General features: G+C 42.2%; 1 protein-coding gene and 1 long non-coding RNA gene across 6 annotated transcripts; one reads left to right on the plus strand and one right to left on the minus strand.

Annotated features, from left to right (window-relative positions):
* Window positions 1–172: 172 nt before the first annotated feature.
* On the plus strand, window positions 173–13,914 carry LOC115346458. The gene is made up of 3 exons (XR_003925144.2): window positions 173–286; window positions 4,477–4,658; window positions 12,858–13,914. It is a non-coding gene; the product is annotated as an uncharacterized LOC115346458 (long non-coding RNA).
* On the minus strand, window positions 356–15,806 carry RNF185 (ring finger protein 185). Of its 5 annotated transcripts, none has more exons than XM_030026526.2 (8): window positions 15,471–15,535; window positions 14,987–15,110; window positions 9,606–9,837; window positions 7,952–7,970; window positions 7,184–7,296; window positions 6,588–6,642; window positions 4,507–4,624; window positions 356–2,946 (listed from the first exon to the last, which is right to left on the minus strand). In XM_030026526.2, exons 3-8 carry the CDS (start codon window positions 9,785–9,787, stop codon window positions 2,849–2,851), a joined length of 585 nt encoding a protein of 194 aa, XP_029882386.1. In that variant the 5' UTR covers window positions 9,788–9,837; window positions 14,987–15,110; window positions 15,471–15,535; the 3' UTR covers window positions 356–2,848. The 5 variants fall into 5 exon arrangements, with proteins under 5 accessions (XP_029882386.1, XP_029882385.1, XP_029882388.1 ...); XM_030026525.2 differs by having other exon boundaries at window positions 15,013–15,110; window positions 15,471–15,534; XM_030026528.1 differs by lacking the exons at window positions 14,987–15,110; window positions 15,471–15,535 and adding an exon at window positions 15,784–15,806.
* Between the last annotated feature and the right edge of the window lie 1,224 nt (window positions 15,807–17,030).

Genomic DNA, 17,030 nt, shown 5'->3' on the forward strand with positions numbered 1-17,030 from the left:
AATCCCCGCGCTATTCAGCGGTGAACGTTCCGCCCCTTCCGCGGCGAGGACCAGTGAGAGCGAGGCCACGCCTCCCGGCCCCTCCCACCACGTGCCGGGGCGGGCGGCGGGCCGGGCGGGCGCGGCAGCTCCCGTCGCTCGGCCTACGCCTGTGGCGGGGCCGACCCGGCCCCACCGGCCGCTGCCCCCGGCCTCGCCGCTGCCCCGGGGAGGGAGAAGTGAGCCCCCGTCCCCGTCCCCGCCGCTTCCCGAGGCACGGACCAGCGACGGGTTCCTCATCCTCGAGGTAAGGGCCCGGGCCAGCGCCTCACCTCAGTCCGTCCGCGAAGCGCAAAGGAATGGCGGCGCACGCCGGTCAATGTAAAACCATTTTTTAATTCTAAATCACTTTCACAACAGTGAAAATTAGTGAACAGTAATGGTAATGCACTAAACAAGCCATTACGGGCTGTGTGCAGTCTGAGTACAAGGAGGGGAAAGTGGTACGATACAAAAAAGCACACCAAGAAAAAGGTAGGAACGAAAGCGTTAACACTTTTAGACTATTTCATTTTTGGATTGCCAGAAAATAAGGAGACTCAGTCATGTTTCTGCAGCCACCTCCGTCTAAATCCATTATGTCCCTCACCAACAGATGGAAAAAAAACCCGAGTCATTAAAATTCTGTATTTTAAAACATAAATGTTAGTTAAATCAGTTTCAATACCTCTTGAACCTATTACAGTCACTTTACTGTCCTCTTTATCAGAAAAAGGCTTTAAAGGGATACCCTGCTCCTCCCTGGATAACCTCTGCTCTTAGCATCGAGTTTCTTAATACAAAAAGGAGAAGGAAAACCATCCCTTTTACTATGACATGAACTTTCCCTTTTCATCAGCAGGTGGTGCTGCCTGCTCATGAAAGGTAGTCAAAGCTGCGACGTTGTACTACAGCCAGTCGCTTCTAAGAATGCAATAAATAGCCTTTCTCCTAGAAAGGGACCTAGTTACAAAGTTACGCACTTGAGAAGAACCATATGAAAAAGAAGTTAAGCTTCTCGAAAGTGTCACACAACAAAAGTTGAAGCACCGCTTCAACTATTTGTAGTTGAGCAATATATTCTGCCAGATTATCATCAAGTCAGGTATAAATTTGGCTAGGTGCGGCAAAACACTGCAGAAGCTTTGCAACATTCTACTTGCCAGATGGAATTTTGGAGGTAGGCAAGTTAAACTTCAGTCATCCTCTGTCTTGATACTAAAAGTGAACAGTTTATAATTACATAAATAAGCTCCTACAACAATTAATTAACATGTCCTGGCCAGGAACCTCATCCATACGCTAGAAAAACCCTAGCTATTGAAACAAAATTTCTATGAGTTCATTTGTTTTGTCAGTTGTCTGTCTATTGCCAGGGGAGTCACAATATTGATCTTGCAGGAAATCATTACGACTATCAGTGATCTGAATCAAAATAATCTAAAAACAATAAGAGAAAAAAAAATGGAATTGCCTAGTCAGAGAAATATGAAAACTGTTCATCTTGCTAGGGAATCTCTCGTATCTGCTCTTCTGAAGGAATCTACACAAATACATCAGGAGTACTCTTTAAAGCTGTATACCCAACAGGATTCCAAAAGGGCTACAGAGTGCTCACCTTCTGAAATATTCTCCCCTCAGCACATAAATGGTTGTGGTCTCCTCCAGCACTTCAAATTAATATCTTTGGTAGATACTGCAGAGACTCTTGCACTATAGCCATTCTGCTGTGGCACAGAGTAGCTGTATGCACCTGTAGAGAGCAGCTCTTCCAAACGTTCCCTACTGTGGCACGTGCTAGCAAAGGCAGGATCTCATTTTTCCTCCTGTATAATTTTACAGTATGGCAAGTTTAACCTCAAAACTCACATAAAGATGCCTTTTGTTCCTCTCCCCAAACAAGCTGATCTCAGATCTGTAATAGGATTTTATTTGGAGTACATGACCTTCCGTAGAAAGTCTCAAAGCCTTGGGAAGAATAAATGTAGCTACAGTGACAAGGTTGTGAGGGGATTATCCGTAAGTGCAGCCACAGGCTGCTGCGCAGAACCAAGGAAGACAACACTGTTTTGTCAGTGAGGAACTGGGCTGGGTGAGGCAGACAGGTGCATCGTACTGTTCGGCAACCCCACCCGGCTCCACAACGAGAGAATCTTCCAGTGTCTGGCTCCAGCAAATTCAGGCTATAAAAAATTGCAGCATAAATTTGTATCCCTTCTTCTAACAGCCGTTAGAACCGCTTCAGGAGGGGTTTTCCATCACGCCGGGAAATAACAGCAAGAAAAGAAATCAGTCTCCAAATCTGGTTCCATTTGCATCACGTGCTGTGCCCAAAGAGTCTCAGCAGTGCTGCAGATCGCTTCCTGAAGAAGGTTGGATGTTGATGTGAAGACATTAAATAACATCCGCAGCTCTGGCAGATCCATCGTGGTTACCGAGCATGAGATACTGATCACACTGCAGAAGTTTCCTTACCTGCCCAGTCTACCTTGGGGCAACCGTCTTTCACATAAACCTGGTGTCGCTGATTGGCACAGGATTTCAAAGCAGCACTCCTTTTAGGAGCGGAGCTCAAAGCTAGGCCCATGGTTTGCAGCAGGAACCTGTTGTACAAGATAGCCGAGCTGAAATACGCTTTTTAACCAATGTTTAATTTCCAACTCTGGTGCAAAATGCGAGATTCCTCGTTGTGCTGTAGTACGACCAAGTCCTGAAGCCCATAGTTAGCTACGGAACCAGACACCAAGAGGTTTAAAATGGGATGGGGATGCAGTTTGTAACTGTTTCAGTGGCCTTGTTGGCCATGAATATACAGAATAATGGAAAAGATTTATGCAATCAACAGCCAGAACATTATCACCAGAGCCACAAACAGGAAAAGGCGGGATAGGAACTGCTCATCCACATATTGAGGAGTCCCTGGAACAGCTGGAAAACAAGAAGTAAAAAAAACAAAACCAGTTCAGCTCCTTCCTCTTCTCCAGAATCATGTATATTCTGAATGCAATACATTAATAAATTGAAAAATATGCAAGGAATCTACTTAGTGAGAAACTGTTGCTATTTCCTACCCTCAGACTGGCCAGCCATACTAGATAATCGGAAGGAGGACAAGCATCAGCTCCCTGAAGCAGCACTTGTGGTAAACCTGCTCATGACTAATAGCAGCAGGCAGCTCCAAGTGCTAGAGTACACACAGCTCTGCTCGGAGTACTTCTGGGAACAGTGCTGAGCCAAGTTCACTGCTTAGTTCACTGTTGACTGCTGAGCTAAGTTCACTGTTTCCATCCTAAGGAACTTTACCACCTCTGCCTGAGCACTCCTGCCCATCAAGGTGAAACATGTCTGAATAAGGAAATGGTAAAACGGTCAAAACTGCATGTGTAGCCTTGACCAAGAGAACTACTGTAAAACACACGAGCTCTAAAGCTCAAGCCATGCCTTTCTGGAACTGCTGTATTGAATCCACAGATGAAAAGCAGATAAAGGAGTTGGTTACATTATGGCTGTTACAACAGCATATATTTACATATTCCTTAGCTTAGTCACACCTCCACACAAATTTTCAGTGTACACTGAAGTATAGTTAATAGGCAAGTTAATTCGACCCAAGGACAGCACAGGTCATTGGCAACACAGGCGTGACATGAAGAATGTTTCTGTTTCTCATAATTCCTATGCCATATGACACGGTGAAGAAGATTTGACAGGCACAACCTTTCGCAGAGGAAGTCCAGAAAATCCTGGACAGTAGGTTTTCTTGTTCGAAACAGGTAGACTCAGTTTGTCTACAGTGCAGATGGGAAGGAGGTTTTCCGGGGATTACTTAATTTTTAGAGAGCAAGGCCACTACTTGGAGTAACCCAACTGTTTTTTCTTAATTAAAAACAGTGAAATCACCTCACCAGAATGCTACTTCTTGTGGAATACAGATGACTGTCTCGGAGATAAATTTCTGAAAAAGGAACAATCTTTGCTGTCATTGTTTTGTGGTACAGTACACCAGTTTAAATTTTTCCTTCTCATCTTTCAGGAAATGGTCCTTTCCTGCTGTTTTCAAAATATGGGTCTCCTTCATACACCCCTACTGACTCCTTTTTATTATTATTAGAACTCTAGTCCAATTTGTCTCATTTTTTCAAAGGGAGTCCACTGGAGTACCAGAGGAGACATTTGAATTAAAAGGGAGAAGCCTCCAGTGCCACCATCCCTCTCCAGTTCTACTGTCCTCTCAGGAGGGCCTTCAGCAAATCACAGGGAAGTAACAAACTTGCTTCTTCTATAAGCACTCGTACAAAACGTGTAAACCATAGACTACGTTCTCTACCAGATGTTTTTCCTCATTTTGTGTTTCTAGTTACAACAGTGACTTACTTTACTGTTCAGAAAGTTTTGTCATTTAGCAGGCTATTTGTTTAAAAGTTACAAGGGAGTTTGTAAAACATCTGTTTGTGACAGGACTCTCGGAGAAGATAGAATGCGTGGTACCTGGAGGAGGTCGCCCGTCGTTTATGTTGAAAGCTGTTGCAAATATACCAAAGGGAAACGCCCCAATGCCGAATGACATTTGGAAGCCACCATCCCCAAACCCAAAGCCCTGGAATCCCTGCAGAGAACAAAGCAACAGAAGAGAAAAAAAGGTACCAATCATTTAAAGTCTATTTCAGAATATTTTCTAAATGCGCAGACACTCCCTCTCACTGGCTTTCCTACAGCTGAAGGAGTATCATGCTGTCTGGCAACTTTCAGTCTGCCACACTATTGTTAAATACCTTCTTAGTTCTCTTGGTTTTAAAATGTTTCACACAGTAGCAGACTTGCCAGAGCAACCCAAAAGTCTGAGAAAATGAAAACTAGGAACAACAGTTCTTGCTTGAAGGCCACAAATTAATAAAAGCGTTTCTGTAACGTTTCTCAACTTACAATAGTATATACCTGACAATATATCAAAATCAACATTACCAATTCTATTTAGAATGTCTTAACAATATATTAATAATTCTGTATTAATAGCTATTAGCCATATAAGAAAGGCATTGTAAAAAAATAATATGCATTGATTTTCATGACACGTGCATCATTTAAACATTCAGTAAAGTGATAAGTGCGATGCACAGAGCATTATAGAGAAGAACAGTACAAAAAAAAAAAAATTACTAGGGGGACTCTAATTAAGGTGGCAGATAAAGTCATCTGGGGCAGGAATGCAAGACACAAGGAAAGGAGGAAAAAAGGAAGAGTTACAATGCAACAACATTGACCCCTATGGGATTCAGACTAAAATACCACATCAAGTCAAAAGCTCAATCTTCTGAATCAAGATGAATTCTACTGTATAAAAGCAGTGTACTATTTGAGACCCAACTGTATATGAATCTAAGTAGTTGCGTCATGTTTGAAAACTGTGGAGAGCTCACAGTTGCCATGTTCAGCAATCCAGCAAACTGTCCTCTCGTCTCAGAATTAAAACAGGGCTACCAATTCTGAAAAACCCTCTGGTCTATCACCTCCAAACAGTGGGAGGACAAAGATGATCTCACTCGTGTAATAAAAGCCAGACATTTCTGGGTTGATCCTTGATTTGAGGAGTTAGTCTTTTGACTATGACTCCTCTCAAGGATTTTGCCATTAACTATCAGGGACAGCAAAGCACTCTGCATGGCAGGTCCTGCAGCTGTAGGAAACAGGAGGGCAGCATCACTACTGCTGTGTCTTCATACCAGGTTCCTCTGACTTACAGCAGCACCAGCTAAAAGGTTCAAACGAGGTATAGCAGCTGATTTAATAAGAAGGCAACTCCCTAGCAAGAGAGAACAACTGAGCTCCCAATACATTCAATACAGAAATGTTCCTTAATCACACCCAGTAGAGTTGTTTGCTTGAAGCATGAGGTATACAAATGCTCTCCAAGGACCCTAGGCTGAGTTACACGGAAATAGGCAATTGTTTCATCAGGTCATGCTCGCTGCCATCATGCTAAAGAACACTGTGGTCTGCCCCACATCTGTTCAACCTATGCCAGCTGCTGTTTACATTCACTCTATGTAATCTCCTCAACAAAACCACAGATCCCTCTTCAAATTAGTATGTATCCAACAGACAGCTACATTCTTTTGCTTGCAATGCCATGGTACAGTAACATCCCATGGAAGTGCTAGACGCAGGTGTCCATGCCAAAAAAGTAAGTTCACACATGGATTATATATTTCCATGACAGGTATAGTCTGATAGAAATATACCTCCACAAAGAATTTTCAAAGCAAAGTGTTCCTTGTATTTATAAATGGAGAACAATTAAGTATGAAGAGCATTTCCAGTGATGCCACACAGGGCTTTTTTCACGATTCAAGTTAGCCTATTCTTTGGGATGCTAAAGAGGACAATAGGAATGGAGTTTTCTGCCACACTGCAGCTATCAACTATTCATGAACAACCTACTGGGGACGAGCAAGAAACTTAAGCTATAGGATCCTCACACAGGATCTCAGGCACACATTATATCCTCCAGGATGAATAAATACCACGATCAATAAAACAACTTAGCTGCTTGAGCTTGTTTTTTCACGTACCCCTCTGTTCTCTGGTTCAGGTCTCTGTCCTTGGGGTCGGGGCGGAGTTTTCTCTCTGCAGGAAGTTGTGAAATTAGCTCAAGTGCAAGGATACATGACAATAGTATCTGCAATAGCCTGGCTAATAAAACAGAACAAACACAGAGCATGCTCTCACAGGGCCATGCTGCAGCAGAGCTGGAGGTAGCATGTGAACAAGTAGACCACCCAGCTTATGAACCTTCGTATCACATCGCTGAATTAAGATACTGCACATTTGAAAAACAAAGTCCCATTGCAAAGGCTAGAAACTGAAGACATTAATATGTTATATAAGCTTCTCCAGTCAGATAACATTCATTGCAACCTGCCACTTGTAACTGATAATTAACACCCAATCCAAATTAAAATAAATTGCCAGCTGAACACAAAATAAGGTGTGCAAACCCAGGCCCTGAAAAAGCCACAAATATTTGGCAGAAACGTCAGTTCTATCTGTCTTTCGACAAAGTATTTCAAATTGTGAATCCAGCACTTTGATAGTTTCATCTTAAGACCTTAAACTAAAGTTTCATCTTTAGTTTTCACACAAAAACAGTTGTATTTAGATTTCTTACCTGGGGTCCTGTTGCCCAGTGCTACCTCTTCCATACAGAGGAATAACTTTATCTCGACTGATTCCTGCTTTGCATACAGGACACACTTGTCTGTTTGGCCTGGTCTCTAGCCACTAAAAGAAAGGAGATCATAAGAAAACTAATAAAAGACCATGAAAACAGCAACATGCAAACCTCATTTGCAGTCAGGCACAGAGGCTTTAGCAATTTCTCAGAAAGCCATGAAGCAAAACATTTTAATAAGTGCCAAGCACTCTCCGAAGTGGAGTTAGCATTTTGGCTGTTGTTCTGCTACAATCCACCTGCCAATGTGTATGCATTCAGAACTGCAATCGGAGTAAAATATGAAGAAGTAAACAGTATCAACAGTCCTCCATAGGCCAAGGGCTAGCGTAGATACCCTCCTTTCATCTATCTTTTCTATAATTGTACCACAATGTAAAACACTACATATGCAAAGAGAAGTACACTCCACACTTCAGCCTGCAGACTAAATCCCTGTTAACTGCCTACAGTGATTCTACCAAAACTGGGAATACTCAGTGTTTAAGAAACTCAAAAGCAGGAGGCAAGCAGAACAGAATCTAAGTTTTCTTTTTGCTGAAAGAGCAGATTGCAAGGTGTTGCGCATGAAGTTGCATTAGCACACTGCAGTTGCCCTGGAGAGAAAGAAGCGCATTTGAAAAGAGGGGGATACTCCAGAGAACCAAGGGCTTTATTGAGTAACAGCAGCTGATGAAAGACAAAGTAAAAGGAAACCCGTCTTACCTGGTGTAAACAAGGCCAACTGTGAGCATTCCCAGGACAATTTGTTCACAGGCAGAAAAAGAGGGGAAAATGGAATTAGTTACTGACAACTTGATCCAACAGATGTATAATGTGTACCACAGAGAGCACAGCTTGGAGACAACAATCCTGGAATCCAGCTGGGCCAGTTCCATAACCTCCCATTAAAATAATTTTGAAAGCACAGCCAAAGACCGATCTCCACTGGTCTTTTCAGGTTATGCAATCTAACTAAGTTGCTAACGTGATTCTCTGCATATCACCTTTGATTCCTGGGTTCTCATCTATATCAAATGCCCATGTGGAGGCTTAATTAATCTTAGTGTTGACTGTACAGATTTTCTCTTCCTATACCATTAAAAGATATCCCTGAGCTAAGATGTAAATGAGGAAGATGTCAGTAATGAGACTTCAGAATCTTAACAGAAGTCACACACTTTTAGCTAAAACATTGGCCGCATTCACAGAATCATGGAATAATTCAGGCTGGACAGTACCTCAGGTGGCCTCTAGTCCAACCTGACGCTCAGAGCAGGGTCAGCTATTCAGATCAGACCCAATTACTCAGGGCAGAGAAATTCCCATTACACAGAACTACTCTTAAGATTAAATTAATACGGCAACTTAAAAAAGATCAAACAAGCAAGCTACAAGATAAAACTGCTGAGCAGCCATCTGCTTTCAAAGCGGTCTTGACAACACTATTCAGTCAAGATACACGCTATTTTTAAGGTTCCATTCTTCCAAATCTTTTTGTGCAATAATTTTATCTGATTTTATCTTAACATGCCATCAGCAAGTGATTTTCCACCTCCTCCTAAAATAAAAACCTGGATTTTCAGATGTTACATACATTTACACAGAAAAGAAATGCTCTTTTAGGTCCCTTTTTATTAAAGAGCATAACTTAGCCTACTGTGCAAAATAAACCAAACCCCCCCCCCCACATTTGGCCATGTCAATCCTTAATAACTTCTTAACGTTCAAGAAAGAATATATTCTAGACCAAGTTACTCAAATAAGAAATGCTGCACACTTATTGGTGTGGTACATTCCCAGGTCAGATCAAAGAACTGAAAAGTTAGTATTACAACTGCAGTGCCATGGGAAAATAGAAATAGCCCACATGTAAAAGCTTGTTATATAACTTTTTTTTTTTTTTTTTTTAAATGGTTTCAAAGGGAAAAAGAGCAAACTTGCAGCAAGTATGAAAACTACAATTTGGCCTCCAGAACCTAGTTTCAGATGCAGGTTTGGGTATGCATAGGTTAGAAAGGAATTTCAGTCTGAACAAGATACCTCTGCTAGACTAGACAGCACAGATAAAATAACACACATAACCAAGCAGTACCAATGAACACTGAACTGTCTATGTGGGGCGGCTTGTTTGTTTGCTTTTACAAAATAATCAAAAAATACAGGAAGTTTAAGACACAAGAAACCCACTCCCTGGAACACGAGCAAAGAAAAACAGTTGAGGGGCAAAACCAAACTGCTCCTAAACCAAAACCATGGTCCTTACTCATTTTATACAAGACATTTTATTTGACATCTAGAATTATAAAAATTATAGGCTTTTATGTGATCAGAGAGATATATGGTGTTCTGGTTTATCTGTGGGGGCTTGAATACTTACCAGAAAAGATGTCCACACAAGCTGATAACTGCATCCTTGGCAGTGTCTAAACATATGTTACATTCAAAAGTGTTGTCCTGATTAGCATTGTCCCCAGCACCATTACTGCTACTGCTGCCACTGGTCCCACCAGTACTGGAGTTCTTTGTTGATGTAGAAGTTGTGGGTCCTTTGCTTGCCATCCTCAAGAGCTACCCAGATACAAGGTCGAGAAAATTTTCCTGTTGGAATCCTAGCAGTAAGAAAGAGAAGAAAAAAAATAAAAAACAAACCCCAAATAACTTCTTGGCATTATAACATTGCATTTTTGTCCTGTTCCAAACTGGTAGTGATTTATCTAAGCAGCACTTGAATCCTATTGTTGATGGTTTTAGTTTAACATAGCCCAGAGGGATCTTTTTTTAGAAACTAAGCTACTTTAAAGTCCTGTAGTATGACCTGGCTGATACGTGACCTGTATTTTAAAGTTACTGATAAGCAACTGAGATCCACAGCCAAAACAAAACCATCCTATTTTCTCATAAATGCTACTTGTTATGAGAAGAATGAGCTCACCTAGTGATACATGCTCTTCCAAAAATTCAATACAAGTTATAACTGAGTGCAGTCTGAAAGAGGATTTAATCATGAAGCAATTCACAGTTTGGACAGACTGACTTAGTGCATAGTTTTAAGTTCAATGTTCATTAGTTTGGAATATTAATGATAATAATGGCAAGCAAAGGTGGCTAAGTACTTGATTTGTCTCAGCAACAGTATATCACTGCTATCACAGCAGCATGTTGATATGACTATCAAACATTTCTAGTACTTTCAAACTATCAAATATTTCTAACCTAGTAGTAAAGCAGAAGTACTAAAAATTTTACTTTAATGTGCTTTAATTTTACTTACATGCTTTCACCTCTCATTAACATCATCATATTTATCAAAGAACACCATTTACTTTATTTCAGTAGCAACAACCTCTACAGTCCAATTCCTTGATATGCGAATTCCACAGTACCTAAAACTTTGAGACTCAGCATAAGGCAGTTCCATTTCCAGAAACAAACACTTTTACCAGTACAAGATTTTTAATCCAAGAACTAAGAGAGTTTCAGCAGTAACAGAAATTAATTCACCAAAACAAAAACGTTTAAAATATTCCACTGTGCTTTTCATGAAACTCTGACATCATGTTGCTGCTGCAGGGATATGAATACCTAGATAAGGTTGTGAGAGGGAAACAGGTGATTATCTGAACTTTTCACAAGTGTACAAACAGTTAAGCATTTTAAAAAAGGCAACCTGGATTTTTCAGAAGCTAATGTCTTTGCAAACTTACCCCACAAGCATTAAAGGCTTTCCTTAGTGTTCCCTCTTTGTAGCAGTGCTGAAGCACAGGTGCAGGGCAGCAAAATAAAACCTCAGTATCTCTAGCTGTTATTGTCAACAGCTTTTTCATATAATATGATCCCACTGCACAGTCAAGAAAGCTTAATACTCAAGCCTCATGAAGGTATTGCAGCGAAGACACTCAATTACAGCAAGTGAAATATATTTTTGCAGAGCTTTTTCACTCAGTTACATCATTTTGCACAGTGTCCCAGAAGGGCAGCTTTGTATTCACAGATGCTGTACTTTAACATACATTGCTTCCAGCAGTGCTGACTCTTAGCATTTCACACCATGACTTCATTTACACTCAGCAGCAACGCAGCTCATTGTACAAATTAAAATTCTTGTTAGTTCAAGGCAGATGGAAATGCTGCCAGCCCACAAACTATATGCTAAAGACAGTTGGATTTTTCACACATCTATACTACCAGAATCTTCAGCCTATCTTGCTCAGTAGTTTAACGCTTGAAAACTTACCAGCTTGGACCTATGTATATTTGCTGGGAATTAATATCAAAATAGAGAAAACCACCTTAAAACTAAGGAGTTCAATGCATTGTAAAAAACACTAGCATCATTTTACGGAATGGGCACAAGAAATGTCTGGCTCTTGTATCTTGACATATAACACAAGGGAAGTGCGTAGAAGAGGCAAATAAATGAATTTCTGTGTCCCCAAAAACCAATGTAGAAGAAAAGGTCCCCTTTTCCAAATTAAATTCCATATATTTAACACCAGAAATCTGGAGACTCAGCAAAAAGATGAAATCTGTACCTTCACAAACACCTACTTCAAAAACCCTTAGCTTTTAGTAACTATGAAAAATAAATAAATCATTAAGTTATGAAAAAGGATGATAGAGAAATCCATAGGAATATCAGTAATGTAATGGAATAAAGATGGCTGATAGAAGAAAGATCAAAATGATTGAACACAATAGGCACTGAATCTACTCTCTCCTAGAAGAAGGTAATTCCTTCGTCTGTACTGGGATCCTCTCCTGATTATTTCTCCATAGGCTGATTGGGCCTGATGACCTATTAGGATATAACCAATTTAAAATATCAAAAATATATCAGAAGACAACAGTAAAAATAATCAATCTTATTCTGAAAAGCTCTCTCAAACATTTGCTCTTGCCCGTGGAATACCATTTAACATAACTAGGTCTATAACAAGTGCTGTTCGGGTCTGTTCATCTGCAAATCACGCTGCACATACACAAAGAAGCAAGCACAAAACAGCACCCAATGACTAAAGCTACATTTGATAATCATATATTCTGTCACTTGTAAGCATAGTCTGTGAATCCTAAAGTAGAAGTTCAACTGCAAATTCAACTTGTTCCGAGTGTAGAACAAGCTTAAAATTGTTGAAATGTCACTTGAACTACTTAAACTCTGAGACAAAACTTTTTAGTGGAAAAAACCCCCAAACAAACCACAAGCAAACCACAAACTAAAAAATCAACAAAAAATTAACACAACAGGCCAAACCAACACCATTTTCATTTTGATTTAGAGTTCAGAAGGAAGACTGTAAGTACACTAGGGTATAACATGGCTCTTGGGGTTAAGTAAACAGAATTTAGAGATGCCAGTCCAGGTTTGCTAAACCCTTGTCCTTTAGATCAGGTCTCCAAATCAAACCTAGATGCATGATGAGTAACAAACAAAAGAAGTGAAAGGATATAAAAATCAGCTGTGATCTAACTGCAAGCATTCAAAGAACTTCTGTCTTTCTTGCTTCTTTGCTCTCCATATATTTACAGGAAAACAGTATCTTTGTCACTTAAAAGCCATCTGTATAATGTAATAAACATCTTAACTGTTTATTTCCTTTAAATCACGACCCCTATGATATCCCAACAGGTTGTTCTGAAAACGACTGAATTATTGACATTTACTACATCCAAGAACCAAGAGTGGCAACAGATGAATGGTTAAGAAACAAAGAACCCATTTTCAAGTAGTCTTCCTAAATAAAAAAAAGTCTGGCAGAGCATGAAGAAGACGTGGAAGCGAAGATACGTGTTTAGGGATTCAGCACAAATCCCACTGAGTTGCATAAAGAATAAGCGTGGCTGAAAGAGCTGGTGAAACTGGACCTCCGACAAGCAGATGGCACACTAGGACCTCAAAGCTTCATGACAACTGAGAACACAGGAGGTCCACAAAAGAAGTAAGTGCAGGAAACTTTTAAGGTCTATGTACTGTGTATAAATCTTACTAACAGACAATAAGAAAGAAATTTACTCCAATACTTTAAAAACTAAATCTATAAATCTAGTGAGAGAAACTGCATACCAGGAAAACACAAGCCCAATAGCTACTGTAAAAGATCACGTTTCTAAACTCAGCAAATGAAAAATTACGCATTTGCCAAAGTTCACTGAGCTGACACTAAAAATACAAGAGAAACACTTCAAGAAAAACTGGGAGAACAGCAGGTGAACAATAATTCAACCTGAGAAAGACAGAGGGAATATAAACTAGAAGCTAATGTCATCTGTATGAAACAGTTGTAGAATACATGCTCACAGCACTACAACATTAGGATGTTTGAAGCATTTACTTTCTAATACATGCTCACAGCACTACAACATTAGGATGTTTGAAGCATTTACTTTCTAATACATGCTCACAGCACTACAACATTAGGATGTTTGAAGCATTTACTTTCTAATCTTCTTTCATGAGCAATGAGAAAAAATTCTGGTGAGGATATAGGACTCTGGCTAGTTTATTAATAAAACCCAAAGTTTATTCCTCTTTGTGATATCTAATACATAACAATGAAATGAAAAGATGAGCATTGTTAGATGTAAAATTCCACAAGACAGACACTTTTCCATGTATCTTTCCTAATGAATCTTATTTTATCTAGGATTACTGAAATTGAAAAGATCTAGTTTGTTTCTGAAACAAGTTCTGACGTAGTTTCTGAACTTCTTGCTGTTTAAATCAAAAGGAAAACTTGTCAGGTGATTTTTCTTATCACTACAGTGACAATGTCATTTTCAGACACATATGACCAATTTTATAAACATTAGAAATTCTATCTAAATCTAAAAATACTGCTCGGAGTTTATATAAATACACACACTCATAAGTTTAACAAAAACATGATACTTAACCTATTACAATTGCCTGGACTTCAAGTAAAACGAACAGGTAACCTTAGCTGATGATTGTTGACAGTGCCTAGGAGAAAGTACATTTACTTCTTGACAGTCATTTGTAGATATTCTTGGCAAACACATGACTGAAGTCCCACTGTTAATCATTAAATACACATTTATCTCTCACTACCTTTTTACTCTATTCTGTCCCCCAAACATGTCGCATTTTAACACCTCTGAAACATTTTCTGAGTTCATCTTTTCACTTCCTGTAACCTGTACAGCATCATGCACCTGCTTTTTAGTATTACCATAAAGTGGTCCCAACATATACGTTTGTGTGACCATTTGGTCTTGCAAAATCAGCCATTTGCCTTACAGAGCAACGTGCCCTCGCTTGGCCTCATTTCATTAATTGGGATTCTGCAACGCACATCTGTGTCACAGTTGCTGCTTCCAGGATAAGAGCCCTGCTGAAAGGCAGTTTTGGCAACTCTTAAGGATTCAACATACCTCGCAAATGCAAGACATTGTGACAAACTATCAAAAAAAAACAAGTGATGAAAGTAATTCTTTTTTTTTAACGATTCCATAAAAGTATAATATAGACTCCGAGAAAATGTTGCACAAATCTTCAGAGAAAGATTTCTATCCTCTTCCCTTGTAAAGTCCAAAGGAAAAAAAAAAAAAGGAAATTGATATAACCAGTTGGGTAATACTGCCTGAGCATTTTCCTGGTTTGGAGTGTTATGTAAAACATTAAGTGCCCTGAAGTGGGCTACCCTGGTTAGCAGCAAAATAAAATAAAATAGTTCTGACGTGGTTTAAGAAGTAATAAGCAATTCCCGACAGAAAAAAAAAAAAAAAAATGGCACGTACCAAAAGCTAATGCTTTACGACCATACCTAGAGCCAGACATTTATCTACGGCGAAGCAGGCGCTCCTCCTCGCAGAGGGTTTCAGCTTTGCCGCAGAGAGAGGGGGACCAGGCACCAGCAAGCCGCTAAAAAACGGGGATTTCGGGGGAAAACCCTCGCAGGCGGCGCCGGGCCCCGGCCGGAGCTCCGGGAACCGAGGGCGGCACACACCGGGCCTGCCGGGGGGCCGGGGCTGCGGGACCGCGACCGGAGCCGGGCCGGCCGAGGCCGGGACTCCCGCGGCGGCCCCGTCCCGCTCCGGGCGCCTCCGCCTCGTTCGTTTGCAAACGGGCGCAGGCGGCTCCGGCCTTCCCGCGGCTCCCGGGCCCCCGGCCCGCTCCCTTCGCGCCTCAAAGCCGCCGCCCGGCCTCGGTTTCCCCCCACACACACACACACACACCCCGCCACCCTCCGCCACTAGCCGGGATCCGCTCGGCTCGGCTCACCGGCGGGTCTCGCCGCTCCCCCGCGGCAGCCCCGAGCCGCTCCCCTGCTCAGCCGCCGCCGCCGCCGCCGTCACCTGATCGCCCGGAAGCCCGGCCCTGACGGAAGGGACCGGCCTCCCCGCCGCCGCACCGGACCGCGGGGCCGCGTTCCGCCCGCCCGGGAATCCCTCCCGCCGCTGCCCACGCCGGACGGCTCCGTGGAAACGCGGCGGCGGGGCTCCCCGGGCCGGGGGGCGGTCAGCGCTGCCGGGCGGCTCTTCCTTCCCCCGAGCCCCCGAAGCAGACACCCCCCCCCCCCCCGGCCGGTTGTTACCTCAGCGAGGGAACCGATTCGGTGCGAACCGCTCGGGCTGTCCCCGCCGCCGCCGTCGTAACCCCTGCCTGCGCGCTCCTTGTGATTTTTAGCTCTGTTTCTATTGCAGTTTCGCTGCCCCGCTCGTCGTGAGCTGTTGCGGGGGCCGTGTCCAAACAGCTGCCTCTGAAAAGAGCAAAAACTTCGTATCAACGGCAGCAATGTTCGGCCCAAGCAGGGAGAGAAGGAAGGAAGGAAGGAAGGCAGGCGGCAGCTTTGAGGGAAACAAACTGTTCAAATGTGTGTGCAGAGCGCTAGGACCTGAGTAGAGGAGCATCTCCAGGATGGGAACGGAGAGCTTCATAAAGGTATTTTACACAGCTGTGAGAAACCACACAGTCAGAGAGAGGGACAAAAGGGAGGGAGAGGAGGGGACCTGGTGTCTGAAGGAGTGGGTCAGAGCTGAGAGAGGTGACCGAGAAGGCAACTCTGAATGGTTTTGTCCCCGCTCTGAGGGCTCCCCACCAGTCCTGAGGATACCAAGGCAGAAACTCGCAAAATTGCTTCTTGTTTTACACAGTGGAGAATGGGTGAATCCTAAACCAAGGCCTCCCACTAAAGGCAAGCCTTATGAGGAATAGTTAAGATATAAAGTGGAGGGAGGTTAGCGCCAAGGGAGCCTGTCAGAAAGAGACCAAGGATACTGTCTGAGGCCTGCCTACTGACAGGTGGCCTGAGACTACAGAGCTCTAGCGTGAAGGTTGGAACACGCAAGCCGGGAAGTGTTCAGCGATACAAAAACACAGCTGTACTGAGCCTTCATACTGCTTTTGGCAGCGCACAGCCTTGGCAAAACCCATGTCAAAGTGGTCGTCCAGGAGCCCGGCTGGAATTGCCGTACGCATTGGTGTTTCACACTGGAACATTTGTAGTTGAGGTGAAGATGAAGATAGATTCTGATCGTGCTTATGGCATTAGGACACATGTTGTAAAGCTGTCATACCCACGCTAGCAGTGTATTTGCTGTCTGTGAAAATTTCTCTAACGAAGTAGGCTACCTCACTTTCAACAAGACTGTAAAGCAGCATGGTTTGGCACAGCCTCAGCATTCAAGCAAAAATTTGGCATCTCAGTGTAGTATCCGATTTAACAAGGCCCCAGAGGTATAAATGGTATCCTTCAGATGCTGATTAAAACAAGGATGAGCTTGTGAAATTTGGACCAGCTTGGACTAGTCACGGTGTATATCTACAGAAAAAGTAAAAAAA

The sequence above is a fragment of the Aquila chrysaetos genome, chromosome 9 (genome assembly GCF_900496995.4).
Source record: "Aquila chrysaetos chrysaetos chromosome 9, bAquChr1.4, whole genome shotgun sequence".
In the NCBI taxonomy this organism is placed as follows: domain Eukaryota; kingdom Metazoa; phylum Chordata; class Aves; order Accipitriformes; family Accipitridae; genus Aquila; species Aquila chrysaetos.

Coding starts and splice junctions, on each gene's coding strand:
- RNF185 (XM_030026528.1), bottom strand. CDS start 9,787: ATGGCAAGCAAAGGACCCACAACTTCTACATCAACAAAGAACTCCAGT. Junction 4,625..6,587: donor CTGAACCAGAGAACAGAGGG/GTACGTGAAAAA, acceptor TGTTCTCTGCAG/GGATTCCAGGGCTTTGGGTT. Junction 2,947..4,506: donor CGACGGGCGACCTCCTCCAG/GTACCACGCATT, acceptor CTTGTTTTCCAG/CTGTTCCAGGGACTCCTCAA.